Here is a 26,543-nt window from a genome sequence, read left to right as displayed (position 1 = left end):
GGGCCCAGGGATGTCCTGCTCCCACACTGCCCTTCACCGGGGAAAGGTGCCTCGACTTCTGGGGCCTGGTTGCCGTGATACATTTCCTTCTTCCCATTCCTGCCTTGCCCAGCTCTGCAGGGATTAGCAAGAAATCCCACACTCCCCACTTGACCCCCCCCAGCCCTCTCACCTGCCTGCCACTGGCGTCCCATGTACCCTGCTTGGCCCCCTGGCCCTCTCACCTGCCTGGCACTGGTGTCCCATGTACCCTGCTTGGGCCCCCCTGACCCTCTCACCTGCCTGGCACCAGCATCCCATGTACCCTGCTTGGGCCCCCCCCGACCCTCTCACCTGCCTGGCACTGGTGTCCCATGTACCCTGCTTGGGCCCCCCCGACCCTCTCACCTGCCTGGCACTGGTGTCCCATGTACCCTGCTTGGCTCCCCGGCCCTCTCACCTGCCTGGCACTGGTATCCCATGTACCCTGCTTGGCTCCCCCCCGACCCTCTCACCTACCTGGCACTGGTGTCCCATGTACCCTGCTTGACCCCCCCCCGACCCTCTCACCTGCCTGGCACTGGTGTCCCATGTACCCTGCTTGGCCCCCCCCGACCCTCTCACCTACCTGGCACTGGTGTCCCATGTACCCTGCTTGGCCCCCTGCTGACCCTCTCACCTGCCTGGCACTGGTGTCCCATGTACCCTGCTTGGGCCCCCCCGACCCTCTCACCTGCCTGGCACTGGTGTTCCATGTACCCTGCTTGGGCCCCCCCGACCCTCTCACCTGCCTGGCACTGGTGTCCCATGTACCCTGCTTGGGCCCCCCCGACCCTCTCACCTGCCTGGCACTGGTGTCCCATGTACCCTGCTTGGGCCCCCCCGACCCTCTCACCTGCCTGGCACTGGTGTCCCATGTACCCTGCTTGGGCCCCCCCGACCCTCTCACCTGCCTGGCACTGGTGTCCCATGTACCCTGCTTGACCCCCTGGCCCTCTCACCTGCCTGGCACCGGCGTCCCATGTACCCTGCTTGGCAGTGGCAGAAGAAATCCGTGCCCCGGTCCTCGCAGGTGCCCCCATTCACACATGGGCTCCGGAAGCAGGGGGAGGGGGCTGCCAGAATGCAGGAAGGTCCTGGCCACTGTGTCTTCCCTGAAGGCTCGGGACTGCGTGGGGCATCCTGCCTCCTGCACCCAGCTCCACCTCCTGCGCCTCCAGGGCCTGGACCAGCCCTGCCCATGGGCCTGTTTTCACATGTGCAGAGAGGGTTCACCCCTGGCCGCCCTGGCCTGGCCTCCCACCCACCTTACCTATCTCGCAGTGCCGCCCGGAGAAGCCTGGGGGACAGTCACACTTGTATTTGCCAATGTAGTGGAAGCAGGTGCCGCCGTTGTGACAGGGGCCAGAGGCACACGAGTCTGGCTTCCCTGGAAACAGAAGCCAGGTCAAGGGTCACAGCCCACTGCCCCTCCCACGTTCCCCAACATCCCAGAGCTGGGGCCTCTTCATGAGAAGCAGACCCACAGCTGGCAGGGAGGGTGCATCAGGGGCCCCAGCTCAGGGCTGGCCCGTCGTTCCTGCCCTCCCCCCTGCCCCTGGGGGCCGCACCGATCTCACAGTGCCTCCCAGTGAAGCGGTAGGGGCAGCTGCAGTGGTACTCGCCGCCCGCTTCCTTGCACGTGCCCCCGTTCCGGCAGGGCCCTGAGCTGCACAGGTGTGGCCGGGCTGTGTGGAAGGACAGAGAGGCAGATGAATGGGGCCAGGCTGCTGGCCCCACAGAGCCACTATACCCTCCTGGCATCTCCTCAGTCCTCTGGTGCTGGTGGGGCCTTCTCGACGAAGCCCTGGGGCCTGGCCGCAGCAGGGGCCAAGCAGGTCCACACACATGGTGGGGGCTGGGGTGGGGCTCACAGGCCAGAGACCCCAACTCAGTCACAGGTGGGCCCTTTGCTTGCCTGTCCTCTTTTCTGCCCAGGCTCTGGCAATGGCTGGGCCCTTCCTGTGGAGAACCGGCCCCAACACTGCAGCGGGCGCAGCACTCCCTCCCTCCTGCACACGGGCATTCCCCATCTGACAGGAAGCAGCTGAGTCTCATCTGCCGTGACATCAGGGTCCCCAGCAGTCAATCTGGATTTCTGTGTGTTCTGTACCTGCATTGGCATTGCCACATTTTCCCTGGGTCCTAACAGTTCCTGGAACCCGAGGAGCTCAGACGGCCGGGCCTGTGCTTGAGGCAAGCACATATTTAAAGGTGTCTGCTAAACCAAGCACATCTGTCCTGCCACCTTGACAATCACACTGTCAAAGGGCCAGTGAGGAGCGCCGAATCCTTGGACCCCTGGGTGTTCTGAGTGGCGGGAGGGGCCTGCCCCACTGTGCTCGCTCCTCTCCTGCCAGCCATCCCACGCTGCAGGTCCAAGCTCTGGCTGCCCCACCCCTGAGGACAGCCATCCTTGTCCCTTCTGTACTCCCTCCGGGGTCAGAGGTGTCCACATTGGTGGCCTGTGTGCTCACGGAAGCTGGGATGCTGGGGGAGGGCTGTGCAGTTCCTGGGGCGGGCACAGAACCTTTGGGGCAGGGACACTGGGTACCAGCAGTCTGGTCTAGTGAGGAGATGTGGGCTCTGGTAGGACCCCCCCCCTTGGGTACAGTGGACTTCATACCACTGGCAGGTGTGAGCTGGAGTATGGCCAGAGTCAGCTCTGGGCAGGGCCCATGCAGGGCCTCAGGGTGGTCCTAGGAGTGTGTTGAGAGACAAAGACCTCGTCAGAGCTTGCAAAGAACCAAGCAGTTGGGGTCTTCTCTTTGGAAACCTGTTCTACCTCTGCTGCAGTGGTTGGGGGAGCCACGGGGTCCAGGGCTCAGACTTCAGGGTCTTTCCCTCAGGGACAAGGAACAGAGCAGGGGAGGGGCCATGGAAGGCTCCACACCAGTCCAGGCTGCGGGGGTGCCTGGGGCTGAGCCCCTGGAGAGGGTGCCAGGTCACTCTGCGGTCAGGCAGCCCCCTCTGGGCACTGACCACTGAGATGCTGAACAGGTCTGGGGGTGACTGATGGGAGTCCTGACTGTTGCTTCAAACTGCACAGAAGGGACAGTCCTGGGTGGGGCCTGGCGGGGATAGCTACGCCTGCAGTGTGCTTACAGAAGGACACTTCTATTCTCAAGCGACTAAATGTAATAAAATTCGACATTTTCCATGCTGAATTAGATTGAGCAAAATCCTATGGAAATTTTAAAAATAAAATTTGATATAATGATTCTAAAATCTATTTGGAAAAATGCTGAGCAGGCAATGAAGCCTATTTTCAGAAGAGCAAGGTAATGACCAGCAGGCCTGGCACTGGTGCAGATCAGAACCATCCAAACAGTGAGGTGCTCACCTCTAAATACACAGAACAGAGCAGCACATCAGGCAAGGCTCTAGACGAGGTCAGCAATTCGCGAAACAAGGAGAGAGACAGCAGAGAAGCAGGACGGCGGACCGCGGGCGCTCTCCAGGGTGCTGACGCCGGCCCGGACGCCCCTGCCCGCCATACCTTTCTCGCAGTGCTTGCCGTGGAACCCGCGCGGGCACTCGCAGGTGTAGGAGTCGTCATGGGCATCGCAGGAGCCTCCGTTGAAGCAGGGGTCCGAGTCGCAGGGTGATGGCAGGGCTGGGGAAGGGGGCAGAGGGTGGTCCTGGAGCTTAGGCCGCATCTGTGCGGGTGGCAAGAGGCTGGCGGGCACCTTGCCTGCCAGGGTTACCCTGACATCCTGTCTGGAACCAAGGCCACTGAAAATACACTCTGTGGGCATCTCGATTCCTCAGAGTGGGCTCTAGGGCCCCTCCCTGGAATTTCTCTTTTTCTCGATTCTAGCAGAACTCACCCTTCCGTCTTCTACGAGGCAGGACTGAGCTGTGATACAGAAACGCCTTCCTGTCATCACTGCCAGCATCACATCATTATTCTATATAACTATACGTGATGCAAGTGATTAACCATCTCATCTATACACTAACAAGCGTACAGTAGTGATACATTTCATTACACATGCCTAATTATGTATGCATTAAATATTTTAATAGCTTGTGTTGGGGCTTAGGTAAGATACCACATGGTGTTTGTATACTTGCAGAAGTGCTTTTCCCCCTGTGAGCTTACTCCACTGGGGAAGAGGAGATGTCTAGCCCCATATTACAGGAAGGCTATTGAGAGAGGCTTCCCCAGGTGCCAGCTCTCCCGAGAGTCAGAAGGGAAGTAGGGACTCTGGCCTCTGCCTGCCTCATCCACCACTTTCTCCCTGGCTTCTGTCCGGGCCCCCGGCCCAGCAGGCTCGTCCCCGAGCTACTCACAGTGGCTGGCATTGTGGTCGGTGTGGCAGACGCAGAGGTAGCTCCCGCCGTGCTCCATGCAGTAGCCCCCATCTGGGCACTGTGTGTTCATGTTGCAGGGCATGGCTGTGATTTCTAGAGAGAAAGGAGGAAGCCCCATCCCATATTCCACATGTCTTCCAGCAGACCTCGAGTCCTTGTCAAGGATGGGGCCTCCCAAGACCCAGTGGCCCCAACAGGTTCAGACACTCTTGTGGCCAGGCCCTCCTGGGTGGGGGTAGAACCAATGGTCGACAGTCTGGACCTATGGACCCCGGCCGAAGCCACCATTCATTTCCCGATTATGAGGATGCTCAGGGACAGGGCAGGAAGGGTGCCCTGGGCACCTACCAAATTCACAGAGAAGCCCAAAGAATCCCGGGGGGCACTGGCAGAGGGTGGTGTTGGCGCCCAGGCATCTGCCTCCATTGCGGCACTCACAGTCATCGGGGACTCCTGCCACGAAGAGAGGGAGGAGCCTCCCATGTGGGGGCGCAGAAAGATGGCACCCTCGCTCCAGACCCTGCCCTGCTCCTGGCCAACTTCCCATACAAATTGCAGTGGACGCGCACTCACACGTTTCTTTTCGGGGCGTTTCCTGCATGCACCCACAGGAAGGCCCTCCCTGGGTCTCCTGCCCCAGCCCTAAAACGGCAGCCCTTGCAGCCCAGACGCACTCTCCTTGCAGTCCAGGCCCATGAAGCCTTCGGGGCACTCGCACACGTAGCCCTGGTCCGCATCCACACAGGTGCCCCCATTGTGGCAAGGGGCCGAGAGGCAGGCGTCTGGCACTGGGTGGTCTCCTGCAAGAAAGACGGCAGTCACCAGCGGCCACGCAGGGAATGTGGGGAGAGTGGTCTCCCAGCCCAGCTCCAATGGCACCTTTGGGTTTTCACCTCTGTTGTCATTCCCAAGTGGAATTTAAGCCAGAAGCTTATTTCTGGAAATGGATTTGTAGCTGCGCTGCACCCCATGGAGCTCAGCATCTCCCAGCTCCTTCCTTGACAGAACAAGAAGCACCAGAGAAGCCACCCAGGATTGGACAGAACAAGAAGCACCAAAGAAGCCACCCACGATTGGACAGAACAAGAAGCACCGGACAGACCACCCAGGATTGGACAGAACAAGAAGCACCAGAGAGACCACCCAGGATTGGACAGAACAAGAAGCACCAGAGAGACCACCCAGGATTGGACAGAACAAGAAGCACCAGAGAAGCCACCCAGGATTGGACAGAACAAGAGGCACCGGAGAAGCCTCCCGGGATTGGACAGAACAACAAGCACCAGAGAAGCCACCCGGGAATGGACAGAACAAGAAACACCAGAGAAACCACCTGGGAATGGACAGAACAAGAAGCACCAGAGAGACCACCCAGGATTGGACAGAACAAGAAGCACCAGAGAAGCCACCCAGGAATGGACAGAACAAGAAGGACCGGAGAGACCACCCAGGGGCCAGGGGCCTCCAAACGTTTCTGGTCAGGCATCCCTATCAGTGAAGTATTTGGGATTTTCCAGATATCTTTCTGCTGATCTCTAGTTTAATTTTGCTATGGTCAGAAAACACAATCCTTTTCAATGTATTGGGCCTTACTTATGGCTCACAATGTGGCCTATGATGGCCACGAGCACTTGAGAATAATGTGAGTGCTCTATAAATGCCAAGTAGGCCAAGCCCAAGTCTTCTCTAGCTTTACTGATTTCCTGTGTACATGTTCTATGAACCACTGAGAGGGGAGTGTCGAAATCTCCACCAATAATTATGGACCTATTTCTCCTTGCAGTTCAGTCAGCTTTTGCTTCATGTGAATAGGTGTTAATAGGTACATCTAGAGTTATGTCTTCTGGATGAATTGACCCCTCTATCGTTATAAAAGGTCCCTCCTAATTCCCAGCAGTATTCCCCATTCTAAAGTTTAATTTATTCGATATTAATATAGCCACTGCAGCATTATCTTGATTAGTTTACCTAATTTACTTTTTTTTTTTTGACAGAGTCTCGCTCTCTTGCCAGGCTGGAGTGCAGTGCAGTGGCGCGATCCCGGCTCACTGCAACCTCCAACTCCCTGGGGTTCAAGTGATTCTCCTGCCTCAGCTTCCCGAGTAGCTGGGATTACAAGCACGCGCTACCACACCCAGCTAATTTTTGTATTTTTAGTAGAGATGGGGTTTCACTATGTTGGCCAGGATGGTCTTGATCTCCTGACCTTGTGATCCGCCTGCCTTGGCCTCCCAAAGTGCTGGGATTACAGGGGTGAGCCACCACGCCAGCTACTTTTTGGTTTTTAAAAGATGTTCAGTTTCTTCATGTGCTTTCAAAATGTGTCTTTGTAAATCAGTATACAGTAAAATTGACTTTTGTTCACCACACCTCTATGAATTTTAACACATATATAGATTTGTTTAACCCCCACCACAGTCAGGATACAGAACATTCCATCTCCCTAAAAGACTTCTTTGGTCTATCTCTTCAGAGTCACAGAGCTCCTGTTACCCCTCAGTCCCTGGCAACTACTGATTTGTTCATCACTATAGTTTTGTTTCACGAAGAATGCCATTTAGTGGAACCATACAGGATATAATCTTTGAGACTGGCTTCTTTCACTCAGCATAATTCCCCTGAGATCCATCTAAGTCGTCGTATGTATCTATAATTGGTCCTTTCTATGACTGAGTAGTATTCCATCATACAGAGCTTCCACAATTTGTCTATCCATTCACCCAGTGAAGGGTATTTGGGTTTTGGGGTTTGGTGATTATAAATAGAAATAATATAAACATTTGTATATGGATTTGTGTGTAAACATAAGTTTTCATCTCTTTAGAGTTAATACAAGGAGTGGGATTGCTGGGGCATATTATAAGCATATGCTTAACCTTATAAAAAACCTGCCAAACTGTTTTTAGAGTGGCTGAACCATTTTGCATTTCCACTAAAAATGTGTGAGAGTTCCAGTTGCTCTGTATCTACACCAGGTCAGTATTATTTTTTTTAGGCATTCTAATGAGTTTGTTGTGATTCCTCGTAGTGGCTTTTATTTGCATTTCACTAATGGCTGATATTAATGACAAGAGTATTTTTCCATCCGTTTATTCACCTCCATATATGTATCTTTTGTGGCCAAGTATCCGTTCAAGTCTTTTGTCCATTTTTAAAATTGGGTTGTTTGTTTTCTCACAGTTGAGATTTGAGAATTCTTGGTGTATTCTGATCACAAGTCCTTTGTTGGGTATGAGTTTTGCAAACGTTTTCTCCTGGTCTGTAGCTTGTCTTTTTATTCTTTTAACCATGTCTTTCACAAAGCAAAAGTTTTAAATTTTGATGAAGTCTAATTTATCTTTTTCTTTTTAATGAATCATGCTTTTGCTGTCTTATGTAAGAACACTTTGCTTAAGACCAGGTCATAAATATATATATTTTTGCCTATGTTTTCTTCTAAAAATCTTATAGTTTATGTTTTTCCACTTAGGTCTATGATCCATTTTAAGTTAATCTTTGTATAAAGTGTGAGGTTGAAGTTGAGGTTTTTTTTTTATACATATAAGGATATCTAATTGTTTCAACCCCATTTGTTGAAAAGATTATCATTTCTCCATTGGATTTAAATCTTTTTCAAAAATTAATTGGCTATATTTGTTTGGGCTTAATTCTGAATTTCCTCTCCTGTTTCATTGATCCATGTGTCAGTCCCTTTGCCAATATCACACTGAATTGATCACTGTGGCTTTACAGTAAATCTTAATACTCAGTAGTGTGATTCCTCAAAATTTATTCTTCATCAAAATTGTTTTGGTTTTCTAAATTCTTTTTCTTGCCATATAAATTTTAGAAGCAGTTTGTCTACATTTACAAAAGATTCTGCTGAGACCTCTGTTGGAATCATGTTAAATCTATAAATCAATTTAGAGAGCACTGCCATATTTACTATGTTGAGTCTTCTAATCCATGAACATGGTATGTCTGTCCATTTACTTGATCCTGATTTCTTTCATCAGCACTTTGTAGTTTTTCAGCATGCAAATTCTCTAATGTTTTAGTAGATTTATACTAAAGTCTTTCAATTTGAGAGGAGCTATTATAAATGGTATTGTCAATACAATTTAGATCAGATTACACAGATTCCTCCAACTTGGGGGAGCTCAGGAGTTCACAAGTAACTTTATGGAGTTGCTGTCCCAAGATTCACCCTCCAGTTTCCCCAGTACTTTCCAGTTTTCTGGGGCTACCTTTTTCAGTCCTCTGGCAAAAACGCTGCGGCTTTTATTTCCCTACCTTGCCACTTTTATAATGATGGCATTCATGGCTGGGACCAAGTAATGGGATGACAGACAAAGGGAAAAACAACAGGAAAGGGAAAAACAATACCCAACCCCTTTGAAACCACAGCACCTCCAACTGGAGAGGAAGGTTTCTTCCCTCGCAGTTTAAGGGCACTTGAGGATTCCCCAACTTCTGCACTGTCAGCCCTGCTTCTTAAGCTGGACTAGAGGGCTTCTCCTGGAGGAGCACTCTTCCTGTCAGTGTGGATGCCCACTTCTGGTTTTGAGGTGGCTTTGAGTCCTGGCTGGGGGGATACCAAAGCAAAAAACAAAAAATGGTAAACTCACCACTGGTTTGGTGGTACTTCGAAGCTTGGTCTTCTTCCCCAATCCACCTGCTACTATTTACTTTTCAGAGTCCTCTGACAGCTACTGCATGCATTCTGTCCAGGATTGTAGCTGTATTCAGTGGGGGAGAGACAGGGGTAGACTGTGCTTACTCTATCTTTTTCAGAACCAGAAACCCATTCTATTACTTTACAATTACCTGTGTCTTTATACTTAGAGTGGGTTCTTGTGACAGCATATAGTTGGGTATTGCTTTTCAATTCAATTCGACAATCTTTGCCTTTTAGTTTGTATGTTTAATCATTTTACATTTTAATGTAACTACCAATATGACTAGACTGAACCTATCATCTTGCTATCGGCTTTTATTTGTCCCACTTCTTTCTTTTTTTCCTCTCTTCCTGCCTTCTGGATTGAGTATTTTTAGGATTCAATTTCTATCTCCACAATTGGTTTATTAGCTGTAATTCTTTATTATTATTTTTCACTTGTTTTGGGTTTACAATGTATATCTTTTACTTACACAGCCTACCTTCAAACAGTATATACCACTTTATATAATATACGGACCTTACAATATTATACTTCCATTTCTTCTTATCTTTTACATTGGAGTTGGTAAACTATAACCCACAGACCAAATCTTGCCTGCCATCAATTTTTAAAGTACAGTTTTATTGGAACACAGCCATACCTATTCATTTACATATTGTCTATGGCTGGCTGCTTTCACATTACAATGGTAGAGTTGAGTTGTGATAGAGACCATATGGCTCACAAAGCCAAAAGTATTTACTTTCTGGCCCTTTACAGAAAAAGTTTGCACAGCTTGGTTTATGTTATTGGAGTCATCTATTTTATTTCTGCATATAAGTTTTATTATTTTAAAATTTATCTTTAAAGGGATTAAAAAGTCTTCAACCCACATATTTATCATTTTTAACACTCTTCATTCTTTTGTGTAGATCCAGATTTTCCCTTGGTACCAGTTTTTTTTTTTTGCTTCTGACTAAATAATTTCCTTTAACTTTTTTTTGTAATGCAGGTATGCTGGTGATGAATGCTCTTCATTTTTGTTTGTGTAAAAAAGTCTTTATTTCAGCTTAACTTTTGAAATGTAGTTTTGCTGGTAATACAGTACACTAGGTTGATGGTTTTTTCTTTCAGTACTTTGAAGGTGTTACTCCAGTGTCTCCTGGCTTGCATTGTTTTTGACGAGAAGTCTGTTTCATTCTTGTTTCGCTGTATGTAATGTGGCTTTTTCCTCTGGCTGTTTTTCAGGTTTTTTATCATTAGTTTTCAGCAATTTGATTATGGTATGGCTTTGCATGGTTTTCTTCATGCTTTTCTTGGAAATGTGGGTTTTAGTTTTCATCAAATGTGGAAAATGTTTGGGTATTATTTCTTCACATACTTTTTCTGTAACACTGCTTTCCACACCCATCTCCATCCTCCTTCGCAGACTCCAAATACGTGGATCCCAGGCTGCTTAATATTGTTCTCCATCCTCCTTTGCAGACTGCACATACATGGATCCCAGGCTGCTTGATACTGTTCTTCATCCTCCTTCACAGACTCCAAATACGTGGATCCCAGGCTGCTTGATACTGTTCTCCATCCTCCTTCGCAGACTCCAGATACGTGGATCCCAGGCTGCTTGATACTGTTCTCCATCCTCCTTCGCAGACTCCAGATACGTGGATCCCAGGCTGCTTGATACTGTTCTCCATCCTCCTTCGCAGACTCCAGATACGTGGATCCCAGGCTGCTTGATACTGTTCTCCATCCTCCTTCGCAGACTCCAGATACGTGGATCCCAGGCTGCTTGATACTGTTCTCCATCCTCCTTCGCAGACTCCAGATACGTGGATCCCAGGCTGCTTGATACTGTTCTCCATCCTCCTTCGCAGACTCCAGATACGTGGATCCTATTACCCTAATATTGTTCTGCAGGTTGCTGAAGATCTCTTCTTTTTCTTTTAGTCTTATTCTCTCTGTGATGAATATTGAATTGTTTCTGTTTCACTCTTCAGGTTCATTGATCTTTCCTTCTGCAATATCTAACCTGCTGTAAATACTATTCAGTGTATTTTAAAAACTCAGATATATTTTTCATTTCTACAAGTTTTTAAAAATACCTTCTACTTCTCATTAGGTTTTTTTCCCCTCAACAATCTTGATTATAGGAGCATATTCATAATAGATAAACATTTGTATCTGCTAATTCTGTCATTTCTGGTGCCTGTTTCTATTGATCTATTTTTCTCCTGGCTGTGAGTTATATGTTACTTCTTTGTAGACCTGGTAATTTTTGACTGGGTATTTTGGAGTTCTGGATTCTGTTGTATTATTGATATACTCCTGTTGAGGAGTATAGGATTTTATTCTGGCACATGGCTCAATGACTTAGGATCAGTTTGATCCTTTTAAGCTTTCTTTAAGATCTGTTAGGGCAGGTCGACATTAGTCTTTAGTTCAGCACTACTAAAGTGACACCCCACTGAGGACTCTATGCAATAGACTCCCAGCCCTGTTTGAGCTCCAGGAAGTGTTTGACTTACTGCTTTCTAGTGGTTCTTTCCCCAGCCTTGCAGATTTCATCCTGAGCCTGATAATAATAAGCCAAAATTCAGGGAGGTCTCCTCTTGATCTCATGCTCCCTCCTGCCTCAGGAGCACCATCCTGTAGCCACTGAACTAGGATCTTTGTCTCCTCAATTCAGAGGGACTGCTGGACTCTCAGTTCCTCCTTCCAGCACAGTGGAGGGGAAACTGCCCCAGGCAGAATCTGGGGCAATTGTAGGGCTCACTTCATTTAATTCCCTTTTCTCAGGGGTGACAGGCTTGTGCTGTCTGTTGTCCAATGGCTGAAAAGGGTTTCACAGATTTTGTCTGTTTTTCTAGGTGTTGACGGTGAGAGGGAAATTCCAAGAGCAGTTAATTCTTGTTGGCCAGAAGCAGAAGACTAGAGACTCTTTTTTGTAGTGTCCAATTTGTGGCCCACTTCCTGTCAGACCTGATTAGACTGTCAGCATCTGCGCCTTGTAATACAGTCAATCAGTCATTACGTTAGCACCACCGTCAGTCTGTTGTTTCTTTCTTCTTCCTCTTTTGTTTTTTTTTTTTAGACAGAGTCTCACTCATTCTGTTACCCAGGGTGGAGTGCAGTGGTGCGATCTCAGCTCACTGCAACCTCTGCCTCCTGGGTTCAAGCAATGCTCCAGCCTCAACCTCCCGAGTAGCTGGGATTACAGGCGTGCAGCACCACGTCTGGCTAACTTTTGTATTTTTGGTATAGATGGGGTTTCACCACGTTGGCCAGGCTGGTCTCGAACTCCTGACCTCAAGTGATCCGCCCGCCTCAGCCTCCCAAAGTGCTGGGATTACAGGCATAAGCCACCACACCCGGCCAGTCTGTTTCTTATTATTCACTCTACTTGCATCATTATTCTGTAGAAAACACGGTTTATTTGCAAAAAATTTTTGAAACCACTTATCCGTTTCCTGACATGAATTTAGTGAAATACATTGATATTTAGATAACAATCTGGGCAAAGTGAGCTGTGACACGGAACAGTGACTTTAAAGCAGCCAAATAGGTGAGGCTGCCTCCTCCCACTCCTGCCCTGCAGAGCACCACCCTCCCCTCAGGACACACCCTGGCCTCCCATGCACTCGGCAAAGACTGATGAAGGGCCCATGACCCTCTGTGTCTTATGGGTAAAACAGAATTTCCTCCTGAATTTTTCAAACTAAAAATAACCTGAATAGTTTGTCTTTAGCATCTCCCTGGAGAGAAGCAGCACCTGGTGCGTCCACAGAGGTCGGCACAGTGGGTGAGCCTCTGGAGGCAGGTGCAACAATCAGACACGAAAGCCATTTTTATACTGTAGGCTGCAATCTCCAGTTGGCCTTTTAATTCCTCTAACAAGTCACAGCTAGCAGTTAAACAACACAAAATAGAATAGAAAATAGTGAAAGGTCAGTTTTCTTTCTGATTCCCGTTACTTTCCCCTGTGTGCTGAGGGTTCTAGAGTAGGAGAGGAAGATGTTAAAAAAGTCAAGAGTCACCCAGGCTGGAAGAGGAGACTTGGGAACTTTGTCATCCCTCCTGGCATTTCACAGATGGAAACCAAGGCCCAGAGAGGGGAAGGGGTTGCTCAGCCTCACACAGCACCCTGGAGGCAGCATCCATCTTTTGCTTCCTATTTTTCCTGCAGTTGGTGGCTTAGGATCCAGGCTGAGCGGGAAGCGCTGGGGAGTGGGAAGGGGGCAGAGGCATCCTCCCACCCGAGAGACAGGTGTGAGGTGAGTCAGGTGGCGAGGCAGGAAGGGGAAAGTGGCTATGGGGGTGTTCACGGCACAAAGCCACCATCAGCCATGGTGGCCTGCAGGCACTTGGCCAGTTACCTGTCTCACAGCGAAGTCCCTTGAAGGGCTCGGCACACAAGCAGGTGTAATTCCCCACTAGGTCAACACAAGAGCCTCCATTCAGGCAGGGGTCAGGGCTGCAGTCGTCCACATCTGAGGGGCAGCAGAGGTGTGGGCTTGGCTTGAGCCAGGCCACAACCACCCTGTGCCCAGCACCTGGCCACGGGCAGGAGCCCCTCTCCAATCTGAAGCCAGGCCACTCACCCGTCTCGCAGGCTGCTCCGGTGTATCCGGCCTGGCACACACACACTGCAGAGCCGTTCTCCACCTGGCACTGGCCACCATGTTGACACTCTTTGGTGTCACAGGGGGATTGGGCTAGAGTGAGGAGGTGTAGACAGGACGATGGACTCCCAGCTATGGTTACCTGAGTGGACAGAAACCCCTGGGACGTACACTGAGCCCCATCCCCAACTCGCTTACATTGCAGGGGGGCCTGGCAGGCAGGTTTCTGAGCGGGCGACAGGCAAGAAAGAGGCCTGGCCAGGCAGTCCTGACTGGCCACCCGAAGCTCTGTCTGAACTGGGTCTAATTCAGCAAACCTGGGATGGAGGGATGGGTGTGTATGCTGGGCAGGGGCAAATGGGGGTGCATGGAAATCACTCCCACTCTTGGGGGACGGTCCCTTCCTAGGTGGCTCTTATTCCAAGTGGACTGTGACAAGAGCTGTGGTCAAGGATGCAGGCCGTGACTGAGCCTGGAAGGGTGTGCAGCACCCAGGGTGTAGGAGTGGCCCCTGGGGCGAGAGGCTGGGTGGGGCAGGCAGTGGCCTGTGCAGGAACGGCCAGGGCAAAGGGACTCTGGCCCCCAGTTACTGAGTGGGAGTGAGCTAAGGGAGCCCACCCTCTGCCCTGCCTCCTCACCGGATGCTGGCCCTCCTTGAGTCCAGAGCACCTGGCCCACACATCCCAGGTCTCTCCTTTGCCCTGGCCAGCAGAGCCAGACGCAGAGGGGAACCACATCCCCTGTCTTACCGACAGCTCATACCCAGAACAAACTCAGAAACAAGAGTGATAGCCAAAGCGTGTGTCCCTCCCTGGAGTCATGGGGGAATGGCGGGGCCCTCTCCTTGGCATAGGAAGGAGACAGGAGGGCCTGACTACTCCCCCAGGAGGTGTGAAAGCCCTTTGGTGGCTGATGGGACATGGTGATCCCTGTCTCCCTGACCCCAACTCCACTAGGTGGAGGAGCACGCACACCCTAGCCTTTAGTTGCGGGCGCCCCTGCTGTTATGGGCTCTGGGGGCCAAGGTGGCTTCCAAGATCAGGGAGCCCCTGTGGGGGGTCGAGGGGGGAAGGCTTGTACCCAAGGCTTGTGCCACAGCTGCACTGAGAAAGCGAAGGCTCACGGTCCAAGGCCACACATACAACTGACATGCTGCAGACCCAAGACCTGAACCAGCCTCCTGGCACCAAGCCCCAAGCCCTCTTAGGGGACCTCACCAGGCTGTACATCACAGAGGGGCTCCTGGAGCCTGGGGCATAGCCAAGGAGCAGCCCATTCCTGGGAAGCTCTGCCCAGTCACCCTTGGGGACCCTCATCATAGGCCTGGGTCCTCCCGCAGCCAGGCACCTGGCCAGCACCGCACAGGGAGAGCACTGAGCAAGAGGAAGGAGATCCTGCCAGCCTCCCTGGCCTTTACCAAGGGACAGACGCCTGCAGGGCTGAGTCTGCCACGGCACCAATGCCACAGAAGCCCGACTCCCACCCGTCTCACGTTGAGAGCACGTGGGCAAGCAGGGCAGGAGTTTCTGGATGAAGAAAGGCTCCTATGAATGGAGCTTGCTCCGACACTGGCTGTGGGAAGACAGTGGCAGGGCTCGGGGAGCAAGGGATAACTGGGGTCACTGTGCTGTCACCTATGTGTGATCTGTAAACACACTGGCAAGCCCATCGCGCCAGGTGGGAACTGTGCTTCACTGCTTTGGACCTTGAAGTCACATTTCCATTGCATTCCTGCAGAACTTCATTCTAATGTACTTTCAGGTGCAAAAGTCCCTTACTGCCATTCAACTATAGCTCTCTCCAATACCAATATGTGTAAACACAGGAAGGAAGTACTTTAAGAAACCTCCCATGACCATAAATATCTGATAAGAATTGTTTTTTTCTAGATTGAGATACTGATATAGTCACTATTTGAACGCATTGATCTAAACAATCTATTACATGTTTTTGTAAGCGACTGTCACACAGGACACGCACACCTGGCTGAGCTGGGTGGGGAGCAGCAGGTCACGGTGCTTTGATTTTAGGGGCTCCCTTTGCAAAGCTCCCTGAGCAGAGCCCTATGGTGAGATGGAGAGTAGGAATGGGGGGGGGGTCCACCTTTCTTTACCAGGTGGGTGAAGGGCATGGGTGAGGGGCGTAAAGAGGTGCCGGGGGAAGGGCAGTAAGTAGAGGCCGACTCTGATGACAACTGCTTCGAAAGAGCTGGGCTCTGAACTGGGAGGGCAAGCGGAGGTTTGGTAGCAGCAGTGAGGATGGAGAGGGACTCCAGGCCCCACCTAGGCTGTGAGACCCCCTTTCCCTGAAGGCAGGGGCAGGAGAGAAACAGCGTAGAGGAGCAGCTGCAGGGAGCGGCAGGGAGCGGCAGGGACCGTGTGGCTGTGCCCTTCCTGCCCCACAGCCAGCCCATCTGACCCCAGAAGCACTTCACGTTCCCCTCAAGCTGGTCCTGGGCTGAGAGGGGGTCTGACGGCCCCACCACATCCCCAGCGGGCTCCCATCCGGGCTCTGGTGCCTGTCTGACCCTGATCCTGGCCTGGTTTGGGACCTGGGCACTGGCCTGTTCTGAGGCCCCATCCCTGGTCCGAATGCCATGGCCTAGGAAGCCTGTGTGACTGGTCATGGCTCCTGCGCCCTACCCAGATATGGGCCTTTCCCTGGGCATCTGGGCTCCTCCACTCCTCGAGGGTGGCTTCTCTGGGCTGTCCACCTTGCAGCATGCACAGCTGCTGGACCTCCTAGACCTCAGCCTTGTCCAGCTGTGTCTCCCGCTATCCTGCCCCCAGCAGGGCCCCGTGGGCCCCGGTGGGTTCCTCTTACCTGTCTCACAGGTGGGTCCCCCAAAGCCAGCTGGGCACTGGCAGCGGAAACTGTTGATGCCGTGAGTACAGGTCCCGCCATTCTGACAGGGCTGGGAGGCACATTCGTTCACGTCTGAAACATGGGGCAGGCTGAGGCCTCAGCGGCGGGAACCCGGATGAGGAGTTTCCTCCAAGGGCTCGGGTTGGGCCGGGGACGGAGGAGCAAGCCCGAGATTGGCTCAGAGAGGGCAGCAGCTGCACCCGCCCATGGTGCTCACCCCAGGGGGCCATGGCCTTTGGTCCCCAGTGGTCCCCTAAGCAAGTCACCCACACCCTGGGGACAGAGACTCCTGACCTGGGACCCTGGGTGCCCAGGGCCACTGGCGGAGCCTACAGTGCTCCTCCTGAGCCCAGTGCAGCCAGCGGGTGGTCCCGCCCTGGGCCAGTCACTCACCCAGGTGGCACCTCCGCCCCGTGAAGCCCGAGAGGCAGGAGCAGGTGTAGGAGGGGTTGCCCGTGACGCAGTCGTCGATGCACTTGCCGCCGTTGAGGCAGGGGCGCAGGGCCAGGCACACGGAGGCTGCAGACATAGGGAGGGGCTGGAGCCTCAGCCGCTGCCTCCGGACTCGGCAGGAGAGCCACTCCCATCCGCATCTCCCTTCCCTCCCCTGACCCAAAAGGTCGGCCTCTGGGTGCCCGGGTGACCGCAGCAAAGCAGCCAGGTTTCAGGTTTCACTTTAGGTCGGAGCAGGGGAGCAGGGGAGCAGGGGAGCAGGGGCGGTGCTCTTGGCGTGGCCTCTGGGGATGTGGCTTCGTGTGGGGCGGACTCCCTGGAGCGACTCACACCAGCACCCCGTCCCCTCCATCCCTCTCAGCGCTGCCGTGGACAGTTCTAAAAACTAGCACACTCCGCCTCCCCTCCAGGGTTCCTGGCGTGGAAAACCCGAGGCTGGCACTCAGCTGTCATGTCAGCGTTTCTGGGACAAGGCGGGCCATGCAGGGGGTGCGGCTGGGGGCTGCAGGAGGGCTGTGTCCCTCGGATGCTGGGCGGCCGCTCTGGGGCGGGGGGCGGCAGCTCCTGGGCTCCCCGCCCCTTGAGCCCGGACTCCCTAAGCTCAGATGCAAGCGGGGGCCTGTTCGTGCCCCAGTGTGTGGGTAGCTCGGGCTCCTCGGGTCTCCTTCGTCGCGGCACAACCTGCAGCCCTCAGATGGGTCTTCCCGCCCTGCGACTGCATCCTTCCTCTTCCCATGAGCGCGCGGTGCTCTCCCCACCCCGTGGCGCGCCTCTACTCCCCACCCCCCACCCCGTGATGCGCCTCCACCCCCTCAACCCCGTGGCAGGCCTCCAACCCCCCACCCCTCACCCTGTAACACGCCCCCACCCCGTGACGCACCTCCACCCCCCACCCACCCCCGTGACGCGCCTCTACCCTCCCACTCCCCACCCCGTGACGCACCTCCACCCCCCACCCCCCAACCCGTGACGCGCCTCTACTCCCTCACCCCCCACCCCGTGATGTGCCTCCACACCCCCACTCCCCTCCCCGTGACGTGCCTCCGCCCCCCACCCCTACTACGCCCCACCTCCAACCCCGTGGCACACCTGCACCCCCCACCCCTCCACCCCGTGGCACGCCTGCACCCCCCACCCCATGGCACGCCCCCACCTCCCACACCCTCTACCCCTCATCCCCCACCCCATGGCGCGCCTGCACCCCGCCTCCGCCCTGACAGTGGTGCGCGCGCATCTGCTACCCCTGTCGTGTTCTCTGGGGACTCAGTGTTGTGGAGAAGCGGCCCCTCTCCCCTCTCGTAGCCTAGATGCTCGCGGCTGGGAGGTGAGTCTGGGGCAGGTCCCGGTGCGAGCCTCACTGCGGCCCCAGGCTTGGCAGGGCTTGTGATGCGCCGCCCTCAGTGGAGCGGATCAGTCGCTTGCCCTCGCCCCAAGTGTAAGCAGTGATTTCTGAAGGCTCCTTGGCTCCCAAGGCCGCACAGCAGCAGGGCTAAGGCTACCATCCATGGCTCTGCTGCCGCCCTGGCTGTTCCCACAAACCACGTGCCCACCCCTGGGAGGGACACCCACCCCGTCCATTTGTGCACTCTGGGCTGGAAGGACCCCTGGAACTCCCCTGTAGACGTGATGCTTGGGTTTGTCAAGCAGACACCAAATCCCACCAAGCAGCAAGCCCGCTGGCAAAAATGAGGACCTGGGTGGTAAGAGGACCTGCCTCATGGGTGGCCCTGAGGGTCAGAGACCACATGCTGCTCCTCCCCCAGCCCAGGCAGGAGGCTGGGTGGGAATAAGGGGAGAGTAGGGACCACATGGTCCCAGGGAGAGGCGTCCCTGGGCTCCTCCTCCCCTGAGGACCCAGAACTCTTTACCCCCGAAACCCGCAGTCTCCAGAGGGTTCCCTCCAACCCAGAGCAGTGTGTGTGTGGGGTCTTCTCTAGGGGAAGCTGAGGCTGCAGGACCAGCCAGGCTTTCCTTAGTTTCACATGCCTGAGGTGGGCTGGGCTGGACACCCAAGTGCTCCTGCTCTCCCGGTCAGCATCCAGCCCCCTTCATCTCCACCTCTCCTTTGCCATCAACCCCCTTCCTCAGCCCGCTCCCACCCCAAGCTGCTCCTCTGTCCTCTTACTTGTATGGCCGCAGCCCCCCACGCGCACCTGGGCATCATCGATTCTGAACGCCCAGCGCCCGGGCACACCCACGTTGGTGGTGGTCTCCACCTCGGCCATGTCTGCTGTGCGCGAGCCGGGGATACTGAAGTAACGCTGCCCATCGCCTGCGTTGAAGCCAGCCTGGGGGTGGGGTGGGGGCAGAGTGAGGGAGGCCAGTTCCTTAGGTCTACAGAGGTGGGGGTTACCCTGCCCCCACCATGTTCCTGCCAGGGTCAGCAACCTCCCAGCCAGGTCCTGACCTCAGCCAACCGTTCCTGGGAGCCAAGGAGAGGGCTGGCCCTGGCTCCCCAGCCCAATCCTCCAGCAGCTCACCTCTGGGCTCTTGGGCCTCCCCTGGGGCCAGAGGCAAGTATGAACCCAAGAGAAAGCAGGTGGCCAGGAGGTGAGTGGGGGTGCGCACAGCCCAAAGGCACTCTCGGGCCTGGGGAGCACTGACCCTGTGGCCATTGTCCTGTTTCATTCCCTCCACACCTGGGGTTTCCTGCCGGCTGTGGTCCCTTGTGTCACTGGCTAGGCCAGACTGCAGAGCACAAGGAGCAGAGGACATTTCTGTTGCTGTTGCAGCTGTTAAAGGGGACTGCAGGGGCAGGGCGGGGCAGGTCAGGGGGACAAAGGTGCCTTTGGGCCTGAGGATGTTTCTGTTTTTGGGCAGTGAGAGGCCTCAGGGATGGTTGTGGATGTCTCTCGTTGGCCTCTGCACGGTACTGGGGGATCTGCCTATGGTGAGCCCCTGCCTACCTCATCAGCTCATGACAGTCCTGGCTGTGGGGTGCAGGGGTTCCGAACACAGAGCACCGACTGCACTCGCCTACCTGGGCTGCAATGCCCCCGAGGCCCGTGGCGTTGCCCCCGCTGCTGGCGTGCGTGCCTGTGGTCCACACGATGGACTCATAGTTGAAGATGGTGAAGGAGAGCTTGCCGTCTGTGATGAGCACAGTCTGGAACGTGTTGACCTGCCGGGGAGAGGGGGCTGAACAGGGCCCTGCACTCCCCTTGGCCCAGGGAAGCCCTGCCCTGTCCACCATCCTGGTGCACTGTCATTGTCCACTGGGCCCCTGGCTTGCTCAATGTCTGTGTCTTCCAGCTGGACGGGCAGCCGAGGCAGGACCTTGGTGGCCTCATCCTCTGCTGTCTCCCAGCGCCTGCCACTCAGCAGAGGCCGTCTGCAACCCACAACTGTTGCTGGGGTGAGTGAAACACCCGGGGCGGGTGCGGGGCCCACAGATGGGAGCAGACACTGTCCCCTGCCCTTAGCCAGATCCACAAAATCTCCTGTGTGAAATGAGCAAAATTGCAAAAAGGAAAAGAGGAAAGGTAAAAAGAAGCAAGGAAGAGCCGTGCTGCAGCGTTTAACAGTCAGGCCTTATGGTTTTCACAGAATTCTACTGCAAGGAAATATTGGCAGGCAGCGTACAGATGAGGTACGCCAGATGAGAATCAAGCAAAGGATCGGGACTGTTTAAGAAATGATCTTGGGACAAACAGGAAACCCCCTGAAAAAGAATCAGATCAGAGTCCTGCCTTTCACCACACACAAAAAGTAATCCCAAATCAAATAAGGTTTTAAAGTGAAAGAAAAGTCCTAGAAGAAAATACAGGCATATATGTATAACTCAGGAAAGGGAAAGGACTTTTAAGTGTGATGTTTGTTCACAGCAAAAACCAAAAGGGAGAATTAAACATTTGACTGCAAAGGGCTTCCGAATACTTTAAAAAATCCATAAGATCAAATTGAATGGCAAACAGCAATGTGAAAAACCTATTTATAACGCATACAGCAGATAAAACTATCGAGACCCTTAATTCAAGAACTACAGATCAATAAGAAAAAGACCAAAAGTATTACAGAAAAAATGTCAGAGGGTATGAATAGACACATCACCGTAGAATACAAGTAACCAATAATATTAGAACAAATTCAGCACCCCTAGAAATTAAAGATATGTAAGTTAAAAAGTAGCACTCATTGTTTTGTCTATTGAGTTGGCAAAGTTGGAAAATGACAGCTGGGGTGCAAGGAAACCAGCACTTCTTTTTTTATTATTTTTTATTTTTTATGATACTTTAAGTTCTAGGGTACATGTGCACAATGTGCAGGTTTGTTACATATGTATACATGTGCCATGTTGGTGTGCTGCACCCATTACCTAGTCATTTACATTAGGTGTGTCTCCTAATGCTATCCCTCCCCCCACCCCCCAACCCCACGACAGGCCCTGGTGTGTGATGTTCCCCTTCCTGTGTCCAAGCGTTCTCACTCACAGGTGGGAACTGAACAGTGGAAACTGGCACTTCTAAATGTGGCTCCGAGGATGAACGTGTAGATTTTTTTTTTTTTTTTTGAGATGGAATCTCCCTCTGTCACCCAGGCCGGAGTGCAGTGGCATGATCTCGGCTCACTGCAACCTCTGCCTCCCGGGTTCAAGCAATTCTCCTGCCTCAGCCTCCCGAGTAGCTGGGATTACAGGCACCTGCCATCACACCCGGCTGACTTCGGTATTTTTAGTAGAGGGGGGAGTTCGTCATGTTGGCCAGGCTGATCTCAAACTCCTGACCTCAGGTGATCCATCTGACTTGGCCTCCCAAAGTGCTGGAATTACAGGGTGAGCCACCGCACCCTGCCTGAATATGTAGATTTTTGAGAGGAAAACTGGAATTCTGCAGGTGGCAATCTCCCTTCTAAACATGTGTACCAGGACAGGATCATGCATAAGGCGACTTGGGCTATGCCGTGCCCGCCTCAGGCCCCTGGTATTGCAGCTGTCCAGTCATGGGGTGCAGGTGAAACAAATTCACGTGCCGCTTGGTGCTGGGCTAGTTTGTAGTCACTGAGAAAGATGGGTGATCATACAGTGTACATTCCACTTATGTAAAAGTCAACATTAGAGAAACTACGTGCTCTGCTTCAGGAAGGCGAACGTAAGTGCTAACACTCGGAAAACAAACAAAGACACGAGGGCCGTAGAATTGGGGTGGTGGCACCGTCTAGGGGACAGGGCAGACTAGAGCCAGTAAGGGCCCATGGTGGGGCTCTGGGAGCCGGAGAGGCACAATGAGGAGATGCATGAAGCTGAACTGTCCACTTTCTGTCAATGAACCTGCTCCTGGAAGTGCCCCTGGCTGGGTTATGCTTCTGAGCACTTCCTGATGCCTGGCTAGAGTGACCCCACGGGGCAGATGCGTCTTGTCTGCTTCGTCCAGAGCTGTCTGCCCAGTGCCTAGAACACTTGCCTGTCACTTGGAAGGTGCTCTTAAAAAGTGTTTATTAGGAGGCCGAGGCGGGCGGATCACCTGAGGTCAGGAGTTCGAGACCAGCCTGGCCAATGTGGGGAAACCCCCTCTCTACTAAAAATACAAAAATAAGCTGGGTGTGGTGATGCATGCCTGTAATCCTAGCTACTCAGGAGGCTGAGGCAGGAGAATGGCTTGAACCTGGGAGGTGGAGGTTGCAGTGAGCTGAGATCGTGCTATTGCACTCCAGCCTGGGCGACAGAGCAAGACGCCATCTCAAAAAAAAAAGTGTTTATTAAATGCATGAACAAACAGCTCTGAAAATGGCGCTTCTGCACCCAGCGCCTCTTTTCTAGGGAGTCGCTGTCTGTCTTGCACAGTCATGACCCAGGGCCCAGTGCAGGCCTGGCCACAGTAGGTGCTGAGTAAATACATCTGCCACCGGAGTGGGCAGGTGTCCTCGTTAGGGAGTGTCAGCCCACCATAACTCATCAAGCCTGCCAAGTGGCTGATTATTCTTGAGTCAATGTTTCTGTCATGTTTGGCATTATCAAGGAAGAGTGTAAAACAGAATAACCTTCCAGTCTAACCTTTTAAGTACTGGGCCATTCCAAATGGAAATCCTCCTAACACCTCTCTCTGACATGTGAGCTGCTGCTTTGGGGAATTTGGTGTTTCCTGGAGGCAAGTGGCTTCCAGGAGCATTGGGGAAGGTTGGGGACGTGTCTTCTGCTCTGGCTCTGTGGTTTTGACCACGTGTTCCCCTCTTGGGTATGGACCAGTGACTGCACCACACCCACATCAGCAAGAGGGAGCCCTGGTGTGGGGAGACCCCGGGCCCTAGCCACACACCCACCCTCCCCAGGACAAGTGCCTGGACTCACAGGGGATGAGGAACTGCCTCCAAAGAAGGTCACTCGGTACCAGGTGGCAACAAAAACCCAGGTGGCACTGAAGTCCAGGAGCTCGGGGAAGTAGCGCCTGACGTCCTCCGTGGCTCGGCGCAGCACGGCTGGGTCGGTGGCCTCCCGGTAGTACACGTCGCCTGCACGCCGGTTGTCCACATCTGCCCAGAAGGCTGCCACCACGCAGCGGTCCTTGGCAATGGGGAAGGCCACTGGAGTGAACTGAGAAACCTCCTTCAGGAAGGAGATGATCCCGTTGTTGTTCACCTGGGAGGCAGAAAGCCAGAGCGGGGATTGACTGGGGGCTGTGGGCAGGCGGGTGGGCCCAGCAGCCTCCCCAGCCCCTGCCACCAGGCACCCTCTGAGGGGAAGCCAGTCCTGGGCAGGGCATCCCCAGGGTAGCCTGACAGCTCCCCCATCCCTGAGATGGGCCCAGCATGGCCTGCTCCACCCCCTCCTGTCACGCCGTGTGCTCAGGGCACAGGCTCTGACCTGTGTGCAGTACCCGATGCCCTGTGGAGTGCCCAGTCCTGGTTGGCTGCTGTAGGGGGTAGGAAAGTCCCCCTTTGGGCCCTGGCCTCGGTCAGTGGGGCACTCGGGCCTGCCCAGCAGCTACTGCTCCTCAGCTCTGCTCCAGCTGGGGCCGCAGGAGGCGAGGCGGAGCCCCAGTATCTGAGCTAAGCCTGAAAGGGTGGGCAGGGGTCACACAAGGTGGGCTTAGGGGAGGGGTGCACCCACTAGAGCGGAGGTGGGGATGGCCAGGGGCCAGCATGGCCGGGGAGGCTGGAGGGGCTGCAGTGGCCAAGTAGGGGAGCCTGTGCTCGGCCTCCAGGCAGGGGGGAGCCCCATAACGTTTCTGAGCAGCACCTCTGCAGTGAGATACACATGCTTCCATCCTGGCCCCACACTCCATGCCACTGGCTGTGCATCCATCAGTGCCACAGTTCAGCTGCCGACCTCTCTGTGCTCTGGTTTTCTTACTTATAACAGGGGGCTATGGCTGGAATGTTTGTGTCCCCCCAAATTCCTATGTTGAGATCCGAACTCCCACAGAGATAGTGTTAGCAGGTGGGGCCTTTGGAAGGTGATTAGGCAATAAAGGTAGAGCCCTGGTGAATGGGATTACTGCCCTAAGAAAAGAAGCCCCAGAGAGCTGCCTTCTGCCATGGGAGGATACACAAGAAGATGCCATCTATGGCCCAGGAAGTGGGCCCTCACTAGTCACTGAGGCTGACTGACAGTGCCTTGATCTTGGACTTCCCAGCCTCAAGAGCTGTACAAAATATATTTCTGTTGCTTATGAGCCACTCAATCTAAGGCATTTTACTGCAGCAGCTCGAGCTGACCAGGGCACTGGCTCTGACCTGACAGGGTGCTGGGCCCAGGTGAACGAGTTGCTGGTCACAGTGGTCAGCTCTGCGCTGTCATTATTTGCTACTGGGAAGAATGTGACCAGAACCATGCTTTTAGAAAAGACCCTCTGGACTTCCCCTTTGGGTGAAGCCTGGAACGGGCACTAAGGGGGTCCCAGACTGGCAGCACCCCTGCCTTCTACACAGAGGCAAAGGAAAACCCTCTCTGGAGGAAGATGGCATCATCTTAGGCCTCAAGTTATTCCTGCAAATAATTTTACAAATACGCAGTCCAGGACACAGCCAAAGATAATCGGGCACCCAAGGAAGCATGATACCACCAAGAGGAATAGACAGAAATGAGAGAAACAGCAGATACTGGAATTATCAGACTCAGAACATAAAATAACTAGGTTCAAAGAGATCAATGCAAACTTTAGAATTTTATCAGAATAGTCAAAACAATCTTGGAAAGGAAGTACCATATTGGAGGACTTACACTTCCAGATTTCAAAACTTACTACAAATCTCCAGTAATCAGTGTGGTACTGGCATAAAGACAGATATACAGACTGATGGAATGAAACAGAACCCAGAAATAAGCCTTCGATACATAATCAAACGATTTTCACAAGGGTGTCAAGACCATTCAGTGAGGAAAGGACAGTCTTTTTAACAAATGGTGCTGGCAAAACTGGACATCCACATACAAAAGGATGAAGTTGGGCCCTTACCTAACACCATATACAAAAATTAACTCAATATAGAGCCAAAACCTAAACATAAGAGCTAAGACTGTAAAACTCTTAGAAGAAACAATAGGGCAAAAGCTTCATGACGCTGGATTTGGAAATGATTTCTTGGATATTACACTAAAGGCACAGGCAACAAAAGAAAAAACAGACAAATCGGACTTCATGAAAATTAAAAATTTTCGTGCATCAAAATACACTATTAACAGAGTAAAAAGGCAGCCTGAAAACAAAATAACAGAAAATATTTGCATATCATATATCTGATAAAGGATTAATATCCTGAATATAAAGAGAACTCCTAAAATTCAACAACAAAAAACCCTTGTTTCAAAAATGAGAAAGGACTTGAACAGACATTTCTCCAAAGAACCAATGAGCACCTGGAAACATGTTCAACATCACTGCTATTAAAAAAACAAACCTGGCCTGGCGCGGTGGCTCACGTCTGTAATCCCATCACTCTCGGAGGCCGAGGTGGGTGGATCACCAGGTCAGGAGATCAAGACCATCCTGGCTAACACGGTGAAACCCCGTCTCTACTAGAAATACAAAAAATTAGCCAGGTGTGGTGGTGGGCGCCTGTAGTCCCAGCTACTCAGGAGGCTGAGGCAGGAGAATCGTGTGAACCTGGGAGGCGGAGCTTGCAGTGAGCCGAGATCGCGCTACTGCACTCCTCCAGCCTGGGTGACAGTGTGAGACTCTACCTTAAAAAAAAAAAAAGAAAATAACAAGTGTTGGTGAAGATGTGGAGAAACTGGAACCCTTGTGCACTGTTCGTGAGAATGGAAAATGGTATAACTGCTGTGAAAAACAATATGGTGGTTCCTCAAAACTAAAAACAGAATTACCATATGACCCAGCAATTTCACTTCTGGGTCTATAACGAAAAGAATCAAAAGCAGGGTCTTGAAGAGATTTGTATTTGTACACACATGTTCATAGCATTATTATTCACAATAGCTAACAGCTGGCAGGAACCTGAGTGTCCACTGAGGATGAATGGGTAAACAAAATGTAGCACATCCATGCAATGGAATATTATTTAGCCTTAAAAAGTAAGGAAATCCTGGCCAGGCACAGTGGCTCATGCCTGTAATCCCAACACTTTTGGTGGCTGAGGCAGGTGGATCACCTGAGGTCAGGAGTTCAAGACCAGCCCAGCCAACATGGCAAAACTGTATCTCTACTAAAAATACAAACATTAGCTGGGCATGGTG

General features: G+C 52.7%; 2 protein-coding genes across 11 annotated transcripts in view; one reads left to right on the top strand and one right to left on the bottom strand.

Moving 5' to 3' along the window:
- Nucleotides 1-11,163, top strand: part of MTERF4 (mitochondrial transcription termination factor 4) — a 64,019-nt gene extending 52,856 nt beyond the window's left edge. For all 3 annotated transcript variants that reach the window (XM_054679697.2, XM_063791018.1, XM_063791010.1), the window contains one exon: nt 10,461-11,163. In XM_054679697.2, coding sequence (XP_054535672.1) covers nt 10,461-10,603 — 143 coding nt within the window. In that variant the 3' untranslated portion in view covers nt 10,604-11,163. The remainder of the gene's footprint in view (nt 1-10,460) is intronic.
- SNED1 (sushi, nidogen and EGF like domains 1) overlaps nt 1-26,543 on the bottom strand; it is a 100,626-nt gene that overhangs the window by 44,308 nt on the left and 29,775 nt on the right. For 7 of the 8 annotated variants that reach the window (XR_010149974.1, XM_063791005.1, XM_054679687.2 and 4 more), the window contains 14 exons: nt 23,199-23,486; nt 19,896-20,036; nt 19,041-19,203; nt 16,856-16,981; nt 16,421-16,534; nt 13,577-13,690; nt 13,352-13,465; nt 5,010-5,135; nt 4,684-4,788; nt 4,315-4,428; nt 3,518-3,634; nt 1,590-1,706; nt 1,292-1,408; nt 981-1,094 (listed from right to left, as the gene is read on the bottom strand). Coding sequence is in view for 7 of the 8 variants with exons in the window: in XM_054679687.2 (XP_054535662.1) it covers nt 981-1,094; nt 1,292-1,408; nt 1,590-1,706; nt 3,518-3,634; nt 4,315-4,428; nt 4,684-4,788; nt 5,010-5,135; nt 13,352-13,465; nt 13,577-13,690; nt 16,421-16,534; nt 16,856-16,981; nt 19,041-19,203; nt 19,896-20,036; nt 23,199-23,486 (1,870 nt within the window). In the remaining variant the exon portion in view is untranslated. The remainder of the gene's footprint in view (nt 1-980; nt 1,095-1,291; nt 1,409-1,589; nt 1,707-3,517; nt 3,635-4,314; nt 4,429-4,683; nt 4,789-5,009; nt 5,136-13,351; nt 13,466-13,576; nt 13,691-16,420; nt 16,535-16,855; nt 16,982-19,040; nt 19,204-19,895; nt 20,037-23,198; nt 23,487-26,543) is intronic. The other variant, XM_054679685.2, reaches the window with a different exon arrangement.

Source organism: Pan troglodytes, chromosome 13, assembly GCF_028858775.2.
Source record: "Pan troglodytes isolate AG18354 chromosome 13, NHGRI_mPanTro3-v2.0_pri, whole genome shotgun sequence".
Classification (NCBI taxonomy): Eukaryota; Metazoa; Chordata; class Mammalia; order Primates; family Hominidae; genus Pan; species Pan troglodytes.
This window is presented reverse-complemented; position numbering and strand designations above follow the sequence as displayed.